Here is an 18,662-nt window from a genome sequence, read left to right as displayed (position 1 = left end):
CTAGATGACCAAAGTACAGAGCCGACAGTTTTAAGCACTTGAGAATTGTCACTGTCTTTATAGCCATTATCTGTTCATTTACATACATTTAATTAAAGCTGCACGGATTCTAATATTGTCTACGTTAACAGCAAAATCCCCAAACCAAACAAATTCTCCCTAGTGTTTGCTGTGTTATCTACTACACAGTAAATACAGCATATGGTTAGAGAGCGCTTATATCACCATACCTTCTGATCAGTCAGGGAGTACATGTTCCCAATGATCTGGGCAGCCATCTTCCTGGTGTCTGTGGAACGATCTTGAAAAGCTCTCTGGACAATTGGCATGATCAGTGCTAAGGATGGAGCATCAATGAAATGGACAAACTTGGTATCCAGTAGAGTCTGCAGACACTTCTGGGTCTTCCTGGAGGGGTCCGTGAGAGCATCCAACAGAACTGGAGCGATTGCTGAACGTTTTTAGAAAGGAGAGAAAAGACTGTAGTTGCACATAAAACAAAACCACAGTCAGGGTGAGCTGGTGTTCTTTCACTGGATGTTTTAAATCCTTCTAAACAACGAGGAGCATAGGCAACACAGGAAACCCTATTAACATTAGCTTACAAAATGCACAGGAGCATTCAAAAAGCCTTGAAGCAGACAGCTGCTGCTAAGCTCCCATGTTAATACTTTTCTAGGAGTAGTTTCATTTCCTATAGAAGTTTGCATTGCGGTGAATGCAAACAATGTAAATGTTGCGAATATAAACCTTGCTAGTATGAACCACGGTCGTGTCAGGACATTAGAGATGCAGAAAGTTCTTACCCAGGATCTCTGGATTCCTGATGACAGACCCAATCTGCCTGAGAGCTTGCTGACCTGCATTTTGCACCTTCACATGAGAATCTGTGAGCACTTCAGTAAGTTTTGGCACAATATTGGGTAAGCAGGAAGAGAGCTGTTTGGGAGCACAGTATGCCATAGCCCCCAGCAGTTCCACTGATCCTGTGCATGAAGTACACAAAAAAGAGGGAAAAAAAAAAAAGCACAAAACAATACACGGTATTAAGAAGAGATATGAGAAGATGATCACATTTACCTCAAACTCAAATCTACCAGTCAGAGAACACACAGAATGGATGAAATGCATTATGCCACTTAAAGACAGCAAAAACTCTTTTTTGTTTTGTTTGTACCACAGAAAAGAAGCAGGGGAGGAAAACTCCAGCTTCTGGAGTCCTAGAGAGATAGGGGGTAAAAAGTGTCCCTTGAATCTTCTGGGGGGAAAAAAAAACTGCTCAAATCTGTCAGGGAATTCATTGGTATCTCACAAGCTCTAAGTTTCACAGTCCCTTATGAGACAATAAACTATCACGGCCATCTGTAGGGATGAAGGAATAAAGGGGAATGACAGCAAAGGGGACTGTGGGTTACTCTCAGTCATGTCAGTCAGATATTGGTCCATACCAGCTTTAGTTCTCCAAGATTCCTCTTCTAGTGCTGCAAGAAGTGATGGCAAAACCAGCTTCACTCCATGAGTACTCAAGTTGCTCATCACGGCTTTGGCACAGTCATCTGCAGCCTCCAAGGAGAAGAGAACATTTACAAGCTGTGCCACAAGGCGTGTTTTTTCTTTCCTCAGAGACCCAGTGGGAACAAAGCCTTCACGTAAAATAGTGGCTAAGTACAACGATGTGGTTAGCCAAGTAGCTCCCAATTAATGGCCAATGAAGTAAGATGCTGTCAGCTATTAAGATCAGTTGTTAGTAGCGGTATCTCAAGGGATAGGTCACCTGCTCAGTTTGCTTGGTTACAAACAGTATTCATATCCATTTTATTCTGGTTTTCTCTTAACACTCTATGTTCTCAGAAATGTAAGGCACCTTACCTCTCGCACATACTGGTTCCCATCTCCAAAACAAAGCAGCAAGTGAGGTAGCACATGAACCACATAGGGTTCAAAGAGCTTTCCAAGCATGCTGCAGAGCATCTCGAAGGCAAACAGAGCCCCTAAAAAAAACCAGAAAGGACAGTCAGAGGAAAATACAACTGTATTTAAATGGGATGGAAAAAGAAGATATAACTGTACGAATTTCTCCAAAAGCACACAAATCTCACAGCTGAAATTCTCTTGCCTTCTTGCACTTATGGCTAGTGCTGTTGTAGGGGTTTCTGGTCTCAGAAAGGGCAAGCAGCCCGGTAGCATTAAACACACGTAACAGTCCCCGCTTAGGTAAGCAGAAATACGGACAGGAAACATTCAGCAACAAAAGGGACAAGCAGGCTGTGAGGGCCCCTCCAGGCCAGCTGGAGTGGAGCAAGTACTATCTGAGAGGAAGCAGGAGCCACCCCTAGCAACACCTGCCTCTGAAAACAGGAGGGATGAGTGCACCCATATTGTCCAGGACCAGAAACCCTTCTTCCACCACAATGCAAACAGAGCAGTTTTAGGACACTATACACAATCAAAGGCCTCATGACAGACACTTCCCATTTCTTTCTCTGCAAACTTTAGTAAAATAAATCTAGATAAACCAAGCACAGGGGGTTCAGGTATCATTTGATCCGACTGTAATGGTAGTAGGTACAAGAGAAATACTAAGTATTTGGAGGGCAAAGCTTTTGTCCCTTACCCTCACGCCGACGAAAGTTCTTCTTGTCCTGGATAGCATCAGTCAGTGTGGTCATCATCTCCTGCTGCTTGAGAGACAGGATGCCAAGGCCTTTCACCAGGCCTGCCAGCCCATAAGCTGCACCTTTGCGCTCAGCGTATTTATCAGACTCTAAAAGCAGCTGCATTAGCTTCTGTATCATTCCGCCTGCATCCTCCTTAATTGCAGGCACCAGAGGTGGTAAACAACTTGCCACTGACTCTTGAACCTGTGTAAAACAACCCACCAGCTATGAGATCATGAAATTTTCATCACCAACATAACTTCTCCCCACAATGTCAGCCTTCTGTCACCAGAGCCATTTTTCCATCTCTGACATCCCGAAAAGTACCATATTGTTAACCTGCCTCTGCATGGAACCCGAGGACTCCTCCAGGAAGGCACCTACCTGCTGAGATGGAGTGGACAAGGCTGCTATCAGTTTGCCAACAATTGGTTTCACTTTAGGGTCACTCTTGTCCAGATGTTTTGCCAGTGAACCCATCAGAATGACCACGCTTTGCCTGACAGCATCATAACTGGCATCATTAGGAGCATTTTTCAGGAATTCTTCAAACACTGGCAAGAGAGAGTTAACATTGTCCTGAAAAACAAAACCACAGAACCTGCCACTAGAGTCCACTCAGAATGAGATCTGCTATGCTCAGTGGACTTGTTTGTTCTTCTCTGAGCCAACAAACTGAACAATCACACCATATTTACAGTTCATGTGTCACATCACATAAAAGCTTGTGCCATCCTGACGGGCAACAAATATTTCCTGCTTGACAGAAGTTAGCTCTTAAATACTTGATCCCCCAGATGTGCCAGCATGATGTCCTGCCAGAAGCAATGTAAGCTGCTAGGCAAGACTGCTATCCTAACCATCAGTGCCTGCTCCTCTGCTTGCTCCACTTGCAAAGGGAGAACAGAACCACAAAACAAACTTCACACTGGTTTTCTAAGAAACAGAAGAATGAATAATATGAAAACACTCCAATTGTCTGGGGCTTTACAGGAATGCAGAGGGCTGTCCAGAAGAGGTGACTGGCACATGTGAGGAAATCAGAAGCTGAGCAATTTACACCCTGTACACCTCTCCCATTTAACACTTCTGGAGAAGGACTAGCAGTGAGAAGAAGGATGAACGGCTTCAGTTGATTTCAGTTTAATTAAGCCAACCATCAGCAAGCTTTCATGTTTTGTTTTACATGAGGCCTTCCTGGGATTAAAAGATCTCTGGTCTGATTTCACTTTATTACTCCAGTTGATTCAGGGCTATTTCTTTTCCATAGCAATGACAGGGAAGAATTACGCTTATTCAACACTAGTCACTAACAGAACAACTCCAAACACACAAAAATTTCAACTACATGAAAGTTTTCAGGTGTTAAAAGTAACAGCAACCTTGAAGACATAAAAAAAAAATTTAAAAGCACCCCAACTATGCGCCAACACAGTAACTATGTTTTCATTCCATCTTTTTCCACTGCTAGAGAGAGCAATGTTCAGACTTACTTTGCCATGAGTGTTGAGCGTCGAAAGAGCCGCATCTAACATGCACTTCCTGACTTCAGGACTGCGATCATTCAGAGCATCCGGTACAAAAAACTGGAAGAGAGGCTTCACCTGAGAGCTGTCCAGATGCTGTGAGAGCTTGTTGAGGGCCAGAGCTATGCCACACCTGTAAAGATGGTGAGTTTGTCAGCTTACTGTCACTTGTCAGAATTTGCCTGAGGTCACAATCACGTTTGCAATCAGAAGTACAATTACAAAAACTGAGAGAGAGAACCATTATGAAATCAAAGCGCTTCAGAGTGTCCAGCCTACTTGCATTTCATTACATAACCCCATGCTGCAGGTTCCCAAAAGGACAACAATCCTCCAGCCATATAATGACTTTCATCCTGATTAAGCATTACTGATCCGCAGGCCAATACGGACAGACATCAGGATCACTTCATTTACTGCTGACATACAGCAGCTTTACAAGGTGCATCAACACTAAAGAACAGATTAGCTTAAGACAGGTAGCTAACAAGATTATCTCTAATTAAACCTGATAGGGCATACAAGTAGACAAAAAGTAATTAGCCAAACTGGAATTCGTCCAGTTCATTAAGGCTTGCCCTGCCACTCTTGAAACAATCAACTGCCCATACAGAGGTGGGAGTGCAGTAAGATAGGACAAAAATCAGACCGTCTGAGAGGGAAGGACTCTGTTCTTATCAGGACATAGAGAAGGCAGCATCCAATATTTTGATGGAACTCAAAAGCATTCCAGTTTGGCCTGCCCAGCCTGCCTGAGGGGCATAAATATTCTCTATCAGAAAGACACATGAAACCAGGAAGTCAACACAATTGCATATATGTAGTTTCTTTAATATTTCCTTATTTCTCTGCTGCCTGATCTTCTAAATAAAAATCTACATCATCTCATTTGGATGCATAGGGTGTGGTGAGATCAGTCTGAAGATGACTGTACCTTGCTTCCCACTGGTCAGGCGGTGATTCAGATATCACTCGTCCCAAAGCATCCAAAACTGGAGGTGGCCTCTGGAAGGAGAAAGAATTTAATCAGAATGCCTTTTCCAAGGACATGCAAACAGAGAATACTGTCAGCCGATCCTGCAATGCCATTTTACAATACTGCAGAGAGGTATGATGCCACTAGCAGAACAGCATGGTAAAAAAAACCAGCAGAGAGCTAGCTTAGGCCCAGAAAGACTTAAACTGACCCTGCTCTGCCACGGTCTTCCTGTATCACCCAAGGCATACCTTCCACCTGTACAATGCCATTACTGGCTCGTAACTTGAGGCTCAAGACATTAAAGCCTGGGATAAGCTCAAACACAGCAACAGTAGGCTTCATGCACACATGACAAAAGGAAAAGCGATTTATAGAAAATACAAAATAAAGCACAAGCTTATGCATGTCTACCCCTTAGGACAAGAGTACTTACATAGAGCTTCTCCTGGTAAATCTCTGTAAGTTTATTCATGACCTCTGCTGCTTGGTTTCGATACTGAGCTACAGCTCTGGAAAGAGCTTCAGCACCTGCTTGTCGCACTGCCTCTTCATGGTAGATGACATCTTTGATCAGCAGAGAACAGAGGTCAGGCAGCAGCTCCAGACCCATGGACTCCCACAACCTGCAGCGCACACAAAGAGGTGACGGGTCACCCTTCAGCAAGAGAAGCCACTGCTACATGTCAATATCAGGGAGGCAAAGCCCCTGCCAGAGGAGCTCCATGAGGAGAGCACAAGAGAGGTCCCTGCACAGTCCAGTCAGCCAGGAGGAACTCTTACCTCTCTGCCAACTTCTGAATCTCATCTTCAACGTCAAACTTTACTACCCAAAGGCGACGCAACAGATTCAGTCCATTCTTTTCATCACTGTCCGGTGTTGGTAGAACCATTTGTAGCTCCATCAGTCCCTGAATTAGTTTACAGAAGAATCAGTGTAAGGACCTGATTTTAGAAACAGATGCTTTAAAACGCTTAAAACTTTTGCCAAGTCAAGCTCTTGGTGGTTGGAAGTGTCAAAATGCACATTTGCTTATGCAGCACACTGCTTGTGCTGATGAAGGACTTGCTGGTGCTAACAGGTGAGATGGTGAAACTCCAGAGCAGGGCTCCACAGACCAGGTGCAGAGAGGCAACTAGGTTGTACTCTGGTGACTACAGTCTTTTCTGCCTCCAAGTACAGAGAAGCCAGCTCAGTGACCTAACCTGAAATCTATTTCATGGCAAAGGAAACCAAGCATCCTTCTTTTTTTTTTTCCTTTTCATATTCTCAGAAGGGACTAAGTGAGAAGCTTTCCAAAAACAATGGGTTCCATACAGACATAGGATTTTTTGACAACTTCTCTCTTTAAGACTAAGCTCTATGCAACTGTAAACAGGAGATGTCAAGATGTCGTAACTACATCTGCTTTAACAAAACAAAGGTGTGGATAGACCCGGAGTACTCCTTTTTGCAAGATAAATGCAGCACAAAGTGTTACTTCGAGCATTATTGTTCAGTAGCTACTGCTGCCTCCTGCAGACACACTGCCCAAAGGCCAGCATCACAGCCGAAGCCTCTCTTCATCAGTATGACAGAAGATTCACCTCCTAAAAAATTAAGCAATTCAGTGTGACCCTGAATGACTCCCACCTACCCTGAGAGCTGCATCTCGAACATTCATGCATGGAGATTGCAGGGCCTGAAGTAACACATCGATCTCCTCCTGTTCTGCGTAGGCACAGCCATCCTCCCCACTGCTGCTCGTGCACAGGGCCGTCAGGGCATTGGAAGCCAAAACCTAAAATGCCATGAGGAAGTATTAAGAGATTCCGCCTCTGCTTCTGTCAAAGCACGTGCAGGGTGGGGGTTAAGTGCTATTACAAGAGAAGAAATTCTCAAAGAACAATGACAAAAACAAGGACAGACAAATTCAGTCTGTTTGCCTTTCTGTTATGATTATTGACCTTTCTGCCATCTCATCCCTTAGAACAAACACTCAGAGGAGCAACTACTAAACTTCTTTGACAGAGCAAGGCCTTAGAGAAGGAATAAAATATCACCCGTGGAAGAGGGAAGAATATTTGGCATAATGAAACCCACAGGAGAAAAAGGCGCAGACATTTTATTCCAGGAATACCATGAACACAGGAGAAAATAGGTAACATATCAACCACCAGCCTCAGAGACATAAACCAAGTGGGTGCATTTCCTTCATGTAGATGCTGATGAAACTTAGGCAGAATCCTGGCTGTGGTTATGAAGCTGAGGACTCACCTGTAACCGTGGAGAACCTGTTCCTATCACCCGGCTTAGCAGAACTAGCATGTCCCTCCGGGGCAGCAACTCTGGGCCGTTCTGAAAGGTTGGAGCAGGGGCAAGGGAGGCAGAGGGAGGAGAAAAAGCTTTATGTCTTGTGACTCCAAAGTACCTTGCCACTGTATGACACACTTTATAAAAACCACAATCAAAACCTAGGGCTGGACAGGTATCCAAAGCCTGTGATGGAAACAATCTTACATTGGTAAACCTAACTCGAAGAATTAATCTGCTTTGTCCACTTCACACATTAGCTGTTTTATCCCATGCTTCATCCAAACAACTGTTGAAGGAGGTCATCTGATCCTCACAGTTCTCACTTACCTCATCCACCAGCAAAGCCTGGCCATTTGCTGATGATCTCAGCTGAGCATGGACCGTAAGGATCTGCAGAATCTTGACCAGGAACTCCTCCTTGTCTTCACTGTCATGGGGTGTCTCAGTCATAACCGTCTTTAGGAGAGGAAAGACTAAGGAAAATGCTGGAGCTGATAACGGAGCAGCACCTGCAAAAAGGAAAAACAGTCCCATAAGCATAGCTGATCCTCTCACATCTTTGTTTTATAATATTGACTGGTATAAAACATACACCTTGGCAGCTCACGATGGATGTGGCCAGCTTCAGCCTTATGCCCAAACATGCTAAGTGACTGTAAGTATTTCTATGCCCCTAGAAACACCCTGGCTAAAGGACACTGTTTCATGTGCGCCTGGACTTAACCCACACAGACCAAGCTTAGCCTGTTTGAAGCAGTGCACGCAGCCAGCCCCCCGTTAGCCTCTGCCACTTGGCAACTCCACTTAACAGCGGCAACAGCATGGTTCCAACAGTGACATCTGGCATTTCAGTGTTAGGTCAGTGGTTGAACTTGATGATCTTAAAGAGTCTTTTCTAACCTAAACGATTCTGTGATTCTACTGAATGTTGTTGCTTGCTACACCAATGAGCTGGCTTTAATTAAAGCCACATTAGAATTCCAAATTACTTCCAATGATTTGACAATGCAAAAATACACACCATAAATGAAATTGAAACAGTTCAATGGATTAAAGTAGAGAAGCAGGCAAAACTGAGGTTTTGTCTATCCTGGAAATATCTGTGGGCAGCGGGGATGGGACACAAAATCAAATTCATCACAACCAAATCTGAAATAAAAGCTATTATGTAAAGTGCATTTAGTTTGTGTGTACACCCTGAGAATTAAAATGCACTAAACCAAAAAACCCAAACAAACAAATGACAAAAAACCCATTACAATCAATTTTACTTCTGAGCAGGAGGAATCCACACAGGAATCTGATAATTTAACTAATGCACTTCTAAAGTTCGTTTGCCCCAAAAAAGGGACCTGTTCACTAGCTACATTCCCTTTGAACACTTCCTACCAACCTAGCTAACCTGTCACTCCAGTTTCCCACTGGATTCTCGAGAACGAGGTTCCTCTAATACCGGTGCAATTCTCAACTCCCCTCTCCTCTTAAAAAATTAAATCTTTTGGATTCCCTTTGTTAAAGATTTTGCTTCTTCCTTCTCACAGGGGCTTGACTATGGGACATAACAAATGCTCCTCACAGTTAGTCCAGTTAAAATTAACGTTATTAGATGTCTAAGGAAAATGTTTGCTTTCTATATACTCTCTATGCTGTCAGAGAATGCCAGATTTTAAATTTCTAAGATGCAGATTAAGAGCACTGCAGATACAATACTGCAGTATTAGTCAGCTTATGTAGGGCATAGATACTGCAAAAGTAGTTCAAGGGAGAAATATTAAATAACAAACACACTGTGAGCTCCTAACTAACATGAATATCTTAGGTAACCCCCCCTCCATTTCTGATGGGGATTTTTCTCTGCTCAGTGTCTGTCTGCTTTTATGCTTTTTTTTTTTTTTTTGCAGTTATTGGCCAGATATTTTTAGGCTTAAACAACCATCCCTCTATATGCAGCAGGAGGAATAAAGCTTTATCTGAAAAGATAAATGTCCTGTTAACAAAGGAGCTGGTACTGACCAGCACAAAAAAGGATTATAAAGTGTATCTTGACATTTCAGCAATGAATGATAAAATTTATCATCCATATTATAAAAAGGTACGGTCTCTCTTAGGTTTCATGGTAAGCTGAGAAACCTAAACTAACCTCTGCTAGTAATATTGCAAGACTCCAAAGAACTTTGAAAATGAGGAAAAATAATTTGATTATATAACATGACTTGTCTGACTAAGTGCTATGGAACCGACTTCCTTTCTCTTGCATAAATGAAAAAAAAATAATCAGACATTAATTTCATTAAGCACTGCAGGAAATCTTGAAGTATTGACAATACTTCTACTACTTTCTGGAAATAAGCCTGAAAATGGATTTAAATGTTACTGAACTTGCACTTACTATGGAAATTAATTGTATAGTGGAGACTCTGAATTATCACTGAGATGTTCAGCACTGAAGTGGTGCTCACCACGGTCAATTGCTGCTATTCAGCTGTGAAGATTACATGTGCCACAGCCACACAACTGCAGCTCTGACTGGCAACAGAACAGCTAAGAGGAAAACTGAACTGGGGTAAGGGACCAAACAGAATCCTACGTTTCCCTTTAAAAATTATAAACCATCTACCACAGCAGCTTTTGATTGAGCTGGAGGAACTATCCAAAGCCTGGATGAACCACGTCTATCACTACAGTACACCAGATGCTTTAAGACAGCCTAAGCCATCCCTGCCCCTAAGGAAGCACACCTACCCTCCCTCTTCTGTAATGGCACAAGTACTTGTGCACTCTAGCATGAAGCAGATTCTAGTGATCTAGATTAAAACTAAGCTGGTGGGGAGAAAAAAAAAAAGAAAAAAAAATCAAGAAAACAAGTTTCATTTTAATGCAGATCATATTCTTGCACTGTAAAAATATTGGTGCTTGCCTTCATGTTAGAAGAACTGCTTCTTTTACAACCATGCCAGAATAAAATATTCATGAACTGCAGCAACAACATAGCAAACAAGCAGGGGCCACAGGTACTTCGCTGCTGAGATCACAGATAACAAGCAATTATTTTGTCTTTCCACTTATGCTAAGTGGTGTTGAAAGGTAGGAACTGTCCTTGGCAAAGATGAGCCTTAATTTCACTACTATTATTTCTGTATGAACTATTCTAAGAAAAAAATACTGTTATTTCGTTTCTATGTTTACTATACTTGTAACATCATTTCTACTACTACCACAAAAAAAAAACCTTTAAGTTTTTCATATCTATGAAAACTTATCTGATTTTTTTAAAAAAGTTAAGTCTCACCTATAAAACATTATACAAACCATCAGAACTAACACAGCTCGCAGACATATTGGTGGGGGAGAAGGTGTCAGAGGCATCTACACCACTTCTTACCTGGCTCTCCCTTGCCTGTTCGGCTAGGAATGGTATGGGCATGCAGCAAGCCAACAACTCTGTTCAGCGCAGTAGGCAGCTCTTCTTGACACCAGGATTCATCTAATTCACATTCTGGTTTCATCAGGCGCAAGGTCACATGGCTCACTAAAGTACCTGGTATGAAAGAATAAAGAATCTGTGAGAAGACTAAACCCAAAGATTTCTCGAGAGAAAAGTCCCCAGGAGCAGAGCCCCAAGAATTACAACAAAGCTCTGTACAACAGCCCAGGCTGCACAGAGAAGGAAGCACAGCTTCACAACAGTTACACCTGCGAGTTACACTCCAAACCGCACAGGGGAGACAGTCCGATTGTGACCAACTGCTACTGAGACATGGTCACGATGGCTAGATAAGTCCTTGTCTTTGGACCCAGTGCTATCCAGCAGCAGGGTCTCTGGGACATCAGTCATCACCCTAAGCATTGTTCCAGGGTGGTTTTTCTGCTTGGCTGTCTGTGGTACATGGTCATGATCCACAGCTTGTAAGGAGCATGAATTTTCACTGTTGTGCCATAAAATACACCCTGCCCTTAAACAGCAACTGCAAATACTAACCTAAGGTTTTCAGTCGGGCAGGCATGACACAGGAAGCTAAGGAAAGAAAAGGTTTCTTAACCCTTGGAGCAGCCAAAGGTGATCGAAAAAGTGGCAAGAAGGAGCCAACAAGACCAGGGATGTACTGAGTTAGACCAGGAGGCTTTCTCTTTATAACAGCATCCAGGAGTCCTAGAGCTGTTTCCAGCTCATTATCAAGCTGTAAGAGAAACAATTTAAAAGGTTATCATAAGATCTTCCATAGGGAAAAAATCAAGTTGTTAAATCTGATTTCTAATGAAACAAGGAAATCTGGTTTTGTCAAACATTCTCTATGCTACTCCATTTTCCTTACATCAAAATGACTTGGGTCATGGTAGCTGCGGAGCTGGCAAAAAGGACCATCGAGGCTTACCTCCTTCAGCCGTTTTCTTATCTGAGACTCCCTTTCCAGCTGTGCATGCATCAGCTCCTTCTGCTTACTAGTCAGCTGCACCTCATCCTTTATTCCTTTCTTCTTCTTTATTTCCTGCAGTAGAGCACCATAGACATTAATAACTGGGAGCCATTAACACCATCCCCTCCACCAGATAGGAAAGTTGGACACATTGGCGTTTTTTGCACTTCACTTTTAAAACAGCATCAAAATATTCTTCCAAGTATATCACTCTTAAGTGAAGACACAAAGTGGGAATCAGCAGATTGACACTTTAGCGTCCCATTAGCAAAATGACATCAGTTTCTCCCACATTTAAATCTGTCACAAACTATTTGATATCATCAAAAAGAACTGTCCAGCTCTTTCTACAGTGGGTGGGCATGTCATCCTCCCTAGAGCAAACAAAAGTCAACCTCCAATAAAAGACTTCTCCAGTCAACCTGGTACATTCCCTTCCTTTCACCAAATTCTTCCCCGCACCTACACCCACTGCTCTGGCCAGACTCAACAGAACTGCTGGCTGTCAACAAGATGGAAGCACCTATTTAACAACCCTGACCGAAAAAGTTACACAACATACATTGAACATGAAATGAAGGGAAAAATCAGGTATTACAAACAAGTAAGCACACTCAGAAACAAGTAGAACACCACATAAATTGATACAAATACAGATATAAGAGAAAAACTGATGCATCCAGATACAAGAAAAGACAACAATCAGGTATTCAAAGAAGTTCAGAGAATTTTTCCCAACAGAAGCCATGCAAAGGTTCATGTAGTGAAGCTTCTGACCAGCCTGGCTTTCCTGTGCCATCAACTCACCTCCTTCAGCTCCAGCTCGATGATTTGCTCCTTGAAAGAATAAGCTTTGTTCTCCCTCTTCATGTTAGCCTTTTTCATACTATCCTGTTGAGCACTGAGAAGGAAAAGTAGAGAAAAGAATCAGCACTGCTCTGGACTAAGATCCAGGCACACAAATCCGGGAACTCCTGTCCAGAAAGAGCATCTGACAAACCCACTTGCCAACCAGCTAGGTGCCAGCAGCCATCAATCCCCAGGTGCACAGCAAAAAGAAACTATAGTCTTACCTCTGTATTATAGACTTGTCATACAGTTCTCCCTCTGGAGTCTTCATGATAGCAAATTCCTCTCGAGTAACCTGGCACAGAGCTGGGTTCTCCATTGATGCTGAGATAGTGCTGATGAGCTGTGGGAGCACTCTACCAGGTGAAAGCAGAGAGAGAGATCCCACTGCATTCATAGATGACTACCAAGAAAACAAAGGAAAATATTGTTATCAGCATTCCTTGAAATTGTCTCAAAAAAGTATGCTCTGTTGAGACAGCCCACATTATGTTCCAATTCCTAATTCCTTGTTGAGTGGGTACTTGAATTTTACCTGAAATTCTACTCAGTTGCTGGTACACATGCTTTCCCCATTAAATCCCAGCTCCTTTTCACCATAGACATAGTCTTTGAACCTACCTTTTCCCCATCTTTTAGACAAATCTCCTTCCTTATAGACCAGTTAATACTTAACTCCTCCAGAAAATTCTCCTGTTCCAAAGTACCTCCCAAAACTAACACAAGGAAAGCAGAGGTTTATCACCTGGTTCTCCAGAGTGTAGGCAGTGATCCTGGGTAGTATGTCATGCAGGTGTTTGGTAACGAAGTCCTTGGGATCTATCTTCATCTTAATGAGGAGGGCTGGCCAAAGACCCGGCTGCACAGCCACTAGCAAGAAGAGATGAGCATAACAAATATCAAGCAGACTGCTAATACAATGAAACAAAGGGTAAGGTAAAAACCCCTTACACTGGCCCTGACAGTGGTCTTACCCCTTCACTCACCTACAGATGGATGATGGCTCACCAGCAGCATCTCCAGTGCCAGCTTTTCTGGCTCAAAGGAATCCACATCGAGCCCTGCCACACTCGAGATGACACAGAGTGCCTCATGAAGGACACGGGGAGGAATATAGGACCTTCCTAGCTCTGACAGCTCTCCCGACTCCATCACCAGGACCTCATGAGGCAGAACCTGAGTAGACAACTTGGCATTAACACATAATACCAAGCTGTCCTGAGCCCTGAGCGCACGTCCTCACAGTAACATACTGAATACCAACCATCAGCTCCCTCTGTCAGTACCGCAAAAAGGAAGGGAGGGATACAGGACAACAGTGGAACCAAAGCAGCGATGACAGTGACAGAAATGTTAAGAATGGAGGACTGCACTAGATTTGGCAAGCCAGGGTAAAATAAAACTTAAACCGACCATTTTTGGCAAAGACTTTGGAAAAGGTTGAACCAGCTGGCTGGGAACAGTATGCGCAACTTCTGCAGTCTAATTTTACCCAGTAACTTCTCAAAAAGACTTTATTCAGGCTGTATCTTTGACACGGGAAGACTGTTTACAAAGTCCCAGCATTGGTACCTAATTAATGCAACTTAATCAATTATACAACTTGACATGGTGCTGGCTTAGCAGCATGCCCAATAATATAGCACTCATTTCCTTTTTTTATTTTATTTTTAATTTTTATAGTAGTTTCTACTAAAGTGTTTATATTACATTTGTTTTAAATAGGCAGCCTGAGCTATAACCCAGGGCTAAAGAACTAGGATAGCGAGAAAGGAACGAAGCGCTTGGTCTTCCAGCAGATTAAATTTGGATTAAAATAAGAGAAGGACATGGAAAACTGCAGCTTCCTCCCTACGTAATTTTGAAGAACGTGTCTTCTGTGTATGTAGGGAAGACTAAGCTCACCACAGATGCTGATACAGTAATATGCAGTAATCTAGTGACAAGTGACATTCTAGGAAATCATCTGGAACTGAATCATCTTCATCTCACACTATGTCAATCCTAAGAGCAAACCTTGGGTAGGGAGGTGACTGGCAGCATAGAAGCAACTGCCTGAGCAGAGACTATTCTTCTTGACTACTCACCTTATGAGAACTGAGAACCACTTTCAGCTCCTCCAAGAGCCCATAGGCCAGTTTGTACCCTCCCAGAGAGGCCAAGAGCTTCCTCACTGTTTGATGGGCCTGTCTTCGAACATGCCAGGTCCGACTCAGCAGTACTGCAACAAGGGCACGGTGATACTGCCTGAAAAGAGAGAAATACAACGGGTTTAGCAAGGGAGGCAGCTCTGCAAACCAAGTGGACACAAAAACACAAAGAGTTCAACATTTTTTACAAAGTCCGAAGCCCACCCTCTCTACTGCCCGCATTAACACGCAGGGGTCAGACACAGATCGGTGGCAGCAAGTGCACGCTACGTACTGAACTTTACTTTCAGGCAGCCGTTGCGCATGATCCAAGAGAAGGCGCTCTGTCAGTTGCAGTACTGTACACATCGCTGTGGGAAAAGACAAATATTTAAAATAGCATGAGACTTCATAAAGAAACAGATTTTTTTACCTGAAAACAAACAAACAGCAGGCAAAGCATGTTAAAATAGCTAGCCAAACTGAGCCTCTACATAATCTTCTCAGTGAAGCTGGAGACAAATCCAACTCAAATCTGCCAAGGCTGGAAACAGAGCCATGGTTTCATAAAAACGTTGTTAGCTGAATCCCAGCAGAATTTTCCTGACCACTATGTGTGACCTATTTTTGTTTAAGTCAACAGAGCAAACAGAATGATAAACACCGTGCTCGCTGCATCAATGCCAGTAATTCCTGAGCCCTGCTGAAACATTTTCAGCGACGATAAAACGTCTACTGAATTCATACTCAAGTGCATAATATCATTTGAATAGTAGTTTTGGTATTTTATCTTACACCATCTTCTGTGCTTTAACTGTCACTAGGCCCTTTGGTTTGTATATCAATGTTCAATCACAGCATCAAAGCAGGAGCAGAAAGCTCCTGAAACACGGGGTGGGTTACAACCCGTATTAAGTACAGGTACAGAGGACTTCCAAAATTCAAGGCATCAGATGGTTTGGGGCTGTTAAGCATTTCAGCTACATGTTTTTGCTTAAATAACCACCAATAACAAATCACAACAATATTTACTCTTAGCATTACTTTTTTGGATCTAACATCCTAAGGGAGCAATATAAAATTTTCCAAATCACGCTGTTTCAGGGTATTTGCAGACTTGGAAAGGAAAATGAATGGATACACACATTGCCTTCAGGAAACAAGGATTGCAGGAAGCAAAGGAGAAATGATGTTATTTCCCATTTAGAAAACTTCACCTCTTCAAAGCTTTGTACAAAAGATAAATGAATTCATTTCAGAGAAAGGAACCACAAACTCATTTTCAAAACTTTCCATTTACAATGCAATCAGTAATGTTTTCTGTTGGACACATTCCATAATTTTTTTCCCATTAATCTTTAAACACAAGAGAACAAAACAGAGCATAGAGACACTAGTTTATAAGCCAATTGATTTCCTATCTGTTATTACTCTTCCACCACATACTTAATATTTTCAACTACCTGTTTTTTCTTCACCCTTATTTTACTTTTTGCCATCTTACTTGTAATTTTAGGCTTCTCTGTGTCTCTCAGATTGGCTTCAACTATTTACTTAAAAACTGGGACACTACAGAGATGATTTTGTATTGGAAAGGCTTTAACAGACTACAAATTTGGAATTCTAAATGTTTGATGACTCAGGTTCATTAAGAAATAAATTAATACATTGTTCAAGCTTAGACTACAATTAGTCTAGACATACTTCTGAAAGAGTACGCTGTTCACTTTCATTTGAAACTGGATCCACCAAGGATTATAGAACAGGGCGAACAGCATCATTAGCTCTTGTAAGTACTACGTAACAGAGTTAAACTGCAACCGGATACACAGTAACTGACAATTTACCTTCCTCTGATGCAGACTGCAAGAACTTCTCAGATGTAAAAATTTGTTTTTTCTCATCCAGAATCAGCTGCCAGAAACCACTCAGCTTAGACTCTGAAGGGAAAAGAATAAGTCTATCAAGTCAGAACCCACCAGCATACATAAAATACAGTAGAATTCTGCCTCCTGAAATCATTCAAGTTACTTCTGTCTTTGCTTGTCTGCAGTTATAAAGCCTCTCATCTCTCTCATTCAGAACTTAAGTATGCCCAAAAAATACCTGCTGCTGACAAAAATACATTTCTCTGGGTTACATTTGTGAAATCTGGTCTGGTTTACCTTAATATTTCATAGGGGAAACCTTCCTAAAAATGAAGGAAAGGAGGAAAGTGGTGTGCTGCTTTTGATAGACAGAACACACCTGGATTTTATATCCTAGCAGATGTATGAACTCACGAGACTTCTTGTAATATCCTCTAATGGAAGACAGAACTTCAGTCCTCGTGTTTTCCAAAGACGTTTGGTAAAACCACTACCCAAGTAACAAGCAAGTAATAGTTTTAATGCATCAGTCAAGTCCTAGCATGTAAGGTCTGGGTGACTGTCTTCTGTCAGAATAAAGAGGAATATCCCTAGATGAATGGAAGCTGGAAGTTGCAAAGGTAGGGAAGAGCAAGAACTCTTCACTGACATAACTGAGAGAGACTGGAATTAATCTTTCCCTGGCATACAAAGGGGCAACGAGTTTCTATGTGGAAACAATACACAGATGAAGGAACAGTATCTCACCCATATTGTCCAGAAAAGCGTTAAGCCTCAGAACCTGTTTATATTGGGTGCTACTAGACGCTTTGTGACCTTACCAGTTTGTCCCTCAATTACAGACATCCTGCAGATCAACAAAGCTGCAGCAACTCCTTCAGTTACCATGGGAACCTGAGTACTTTGAGATGCTGCTTTTTCTACTGTCTGGATCAGCATTGGCAGCAAGTCCATTCCCTGTAACAATGTGTCACCTGAGGAGATAGAAAGAGACAAGTTACAAAACAACACGGTCCTTTCATACTGTACACCACGGGGGTATCAATGGTTCTTTTGTCACTAGACAAGGAAAGGAATCAGACACATACTGGGAAGACTGAATCGCCCAGAGTATTTGCCAGTCGCTACTAGCATTAAACTTTAACCACGAAGATAGAGGATAACCACTTCAGACCTTTCGTCACAGATAAAACAGTCCCATCTCAATACCAGTTTCTGTTCAGGGGATGCAAAAGAAAATGCTAATTCAGTTACATTAAAGGAATTGCTTCAAATCACAGGAAGCCTGACTTCAAAGATTATGTTTCCCTAAGAGAGGGAAAGTAAATTCCTGGCAAGCCACAACCATCTGTTCCATTTCAAACATTCACAAGTCAAGGAATCCCACAGGTCCACAACCCTTGCTCCCACAGAAGCTGAGCTGGCTGTTCCTGCTATTTCCAGAAGCAACACCTCGCACACAATACTAAAAAAGGAAACAAAAGACTTGGGATTTTCTACATTAAGTATCTGCAAGTAGTGTTTTAACTATAAACTCTTAGAAGATTCTAACTCCTTTTCTTTGTCCCAGCTGGATGCTTCGTTGGGTGGGTCAAAGCAATGGTCATTGTTCCAGTGGTGCGTAAGTTATTTTAGAATATAAGTATCTTGAGCCTTGATGCTCTGAACAGCTGCACACGCCACACACAAGTAATCCCCTTGCCCGGGGCATGAGCAATTTCAGGCTTTGCCATATTGAAAGGACCACCTTCCTGTGAAATCTAAGTAGGTTTAAGAGTGTTTTTTTCAGCCCTGTGGTAGCACAGAAATTCCTGGTAGCTACAACAGAAAAATGCAGAATTACAGTTTCATTTATATCATATTGGAAAAGTGATGGTTAATCCATTGTATGGATACCATACACTGAGTTATTGATCTCTTAAGCAAATGTATACCATCTTCTTGAT

The 18,662-nt window shown here is 42.3% G+C and overlaps 1 protein-coding gene across 3 annotated transcripts in view; it reads right to left on the bottom strand.

Annotated features, from left to right (window-relative positions):
* Positions 1–18,662, bottom strand: part of GCN1 (GCN1 activator of EIF2AK4) — a 43,405-nt gene that overhangs the window by 14,809 nt on the left and 9,934 nt on the right. For all 3 annotated transcript variants that reach the window (XM_040605450.1, XM_040605460.1, XM_040605469.1), the window contains 24 exons: positions 17,538–17,690; positions 16,696–16,788; positions 15,144–15,219; positions 14,807–14,966; positions 13,706–13,895; positions 13,465–13,589; positions 12,944–13,122; positions 12,678–12,771; positions 11,829–11,942; positions 11,435–11,633; positions 10,838–10,993; positions 7,783–7,964; positions 7,417–7,497; positions 6,797–6,940; positions 5,943–6,070; positions 5,596–5,785; positions 5,118–5,188; positions 4,151–4,316; positions 3,042–3,236; positions 2,615–2,861; positions 1,870–1,991; positions 1,449–1,563; positions 807–986; positions 231–451 (listed from right to left, as the gene is read on the bottom strand). In XM_040605450.1, coding sequence (XP_040461384.1) covers positions 231–451; positions 807–986; positions 1,449–1,563; positions 1,870–1,991; positions 2,615–2,861; positions 3,042–3,236; positions 4,151–4,316; positions 5,118–5,188; positions 5,596–5,785; positions 5,943–6,070; positions 6,797–6,940; positions 7,417–7,497; positions 7,783–7,964; positions 10,838–10,993; positions 11,435–11,633; positions 11,829–11,942; positions 12,678–12,771; positions 12,944–13,122; positions 13,465–13,589; positions 13,706–13,895; positions 14,807–14,966; positions 15,144–15,219; positions 16,696–16,788; positions 17,538–17,690 — 3,581 coding nt within the window. The remainder of the gene's footprint in view (positions 1–230; positions 452–806; positions 987–1,448; positions 1,564–1,869; positions 1,992–2,614; positions 2,862–3,041; positions 3,237–4,150; positions 4,317–5,117; positions 5,189–5,595; positions 5,786–5,942; positions 6,071–6,796; positions 6,941–7,416; positions 7,498–7,782; positions 7,965–10,837; positions 10,994–11,434; positions 11,634–11,828; positions 11,943–12,677; positions 12,772–12,943; positions 13,123–13,464; positions 13,590–13,705; positions 13,896–14,806; positions 14,967–15,143; positions 15,220–16,695; positions 16,789–17,537; positions 17,691–18,662) is intronic.

Source organism: Falco naumanni, chromosome 1 (assembly GCF_017639655.2).
Source record: "Falco naumanni isolate bFalNau1 chromosome 1, bFalNau1.pat, whole genome shotgun sequence".
Taxonomy (NCBI): Eukaryota; Metazoa; Chordata; class Aves; order Falconiformes; family Falconidae; genus Falco; species Falco naumanni.
The sequence above is the reverse complement of the archived record's forward strand: the minus strand, read 5'-3'. Positions and strand labels throughout refer to the sequence as shown.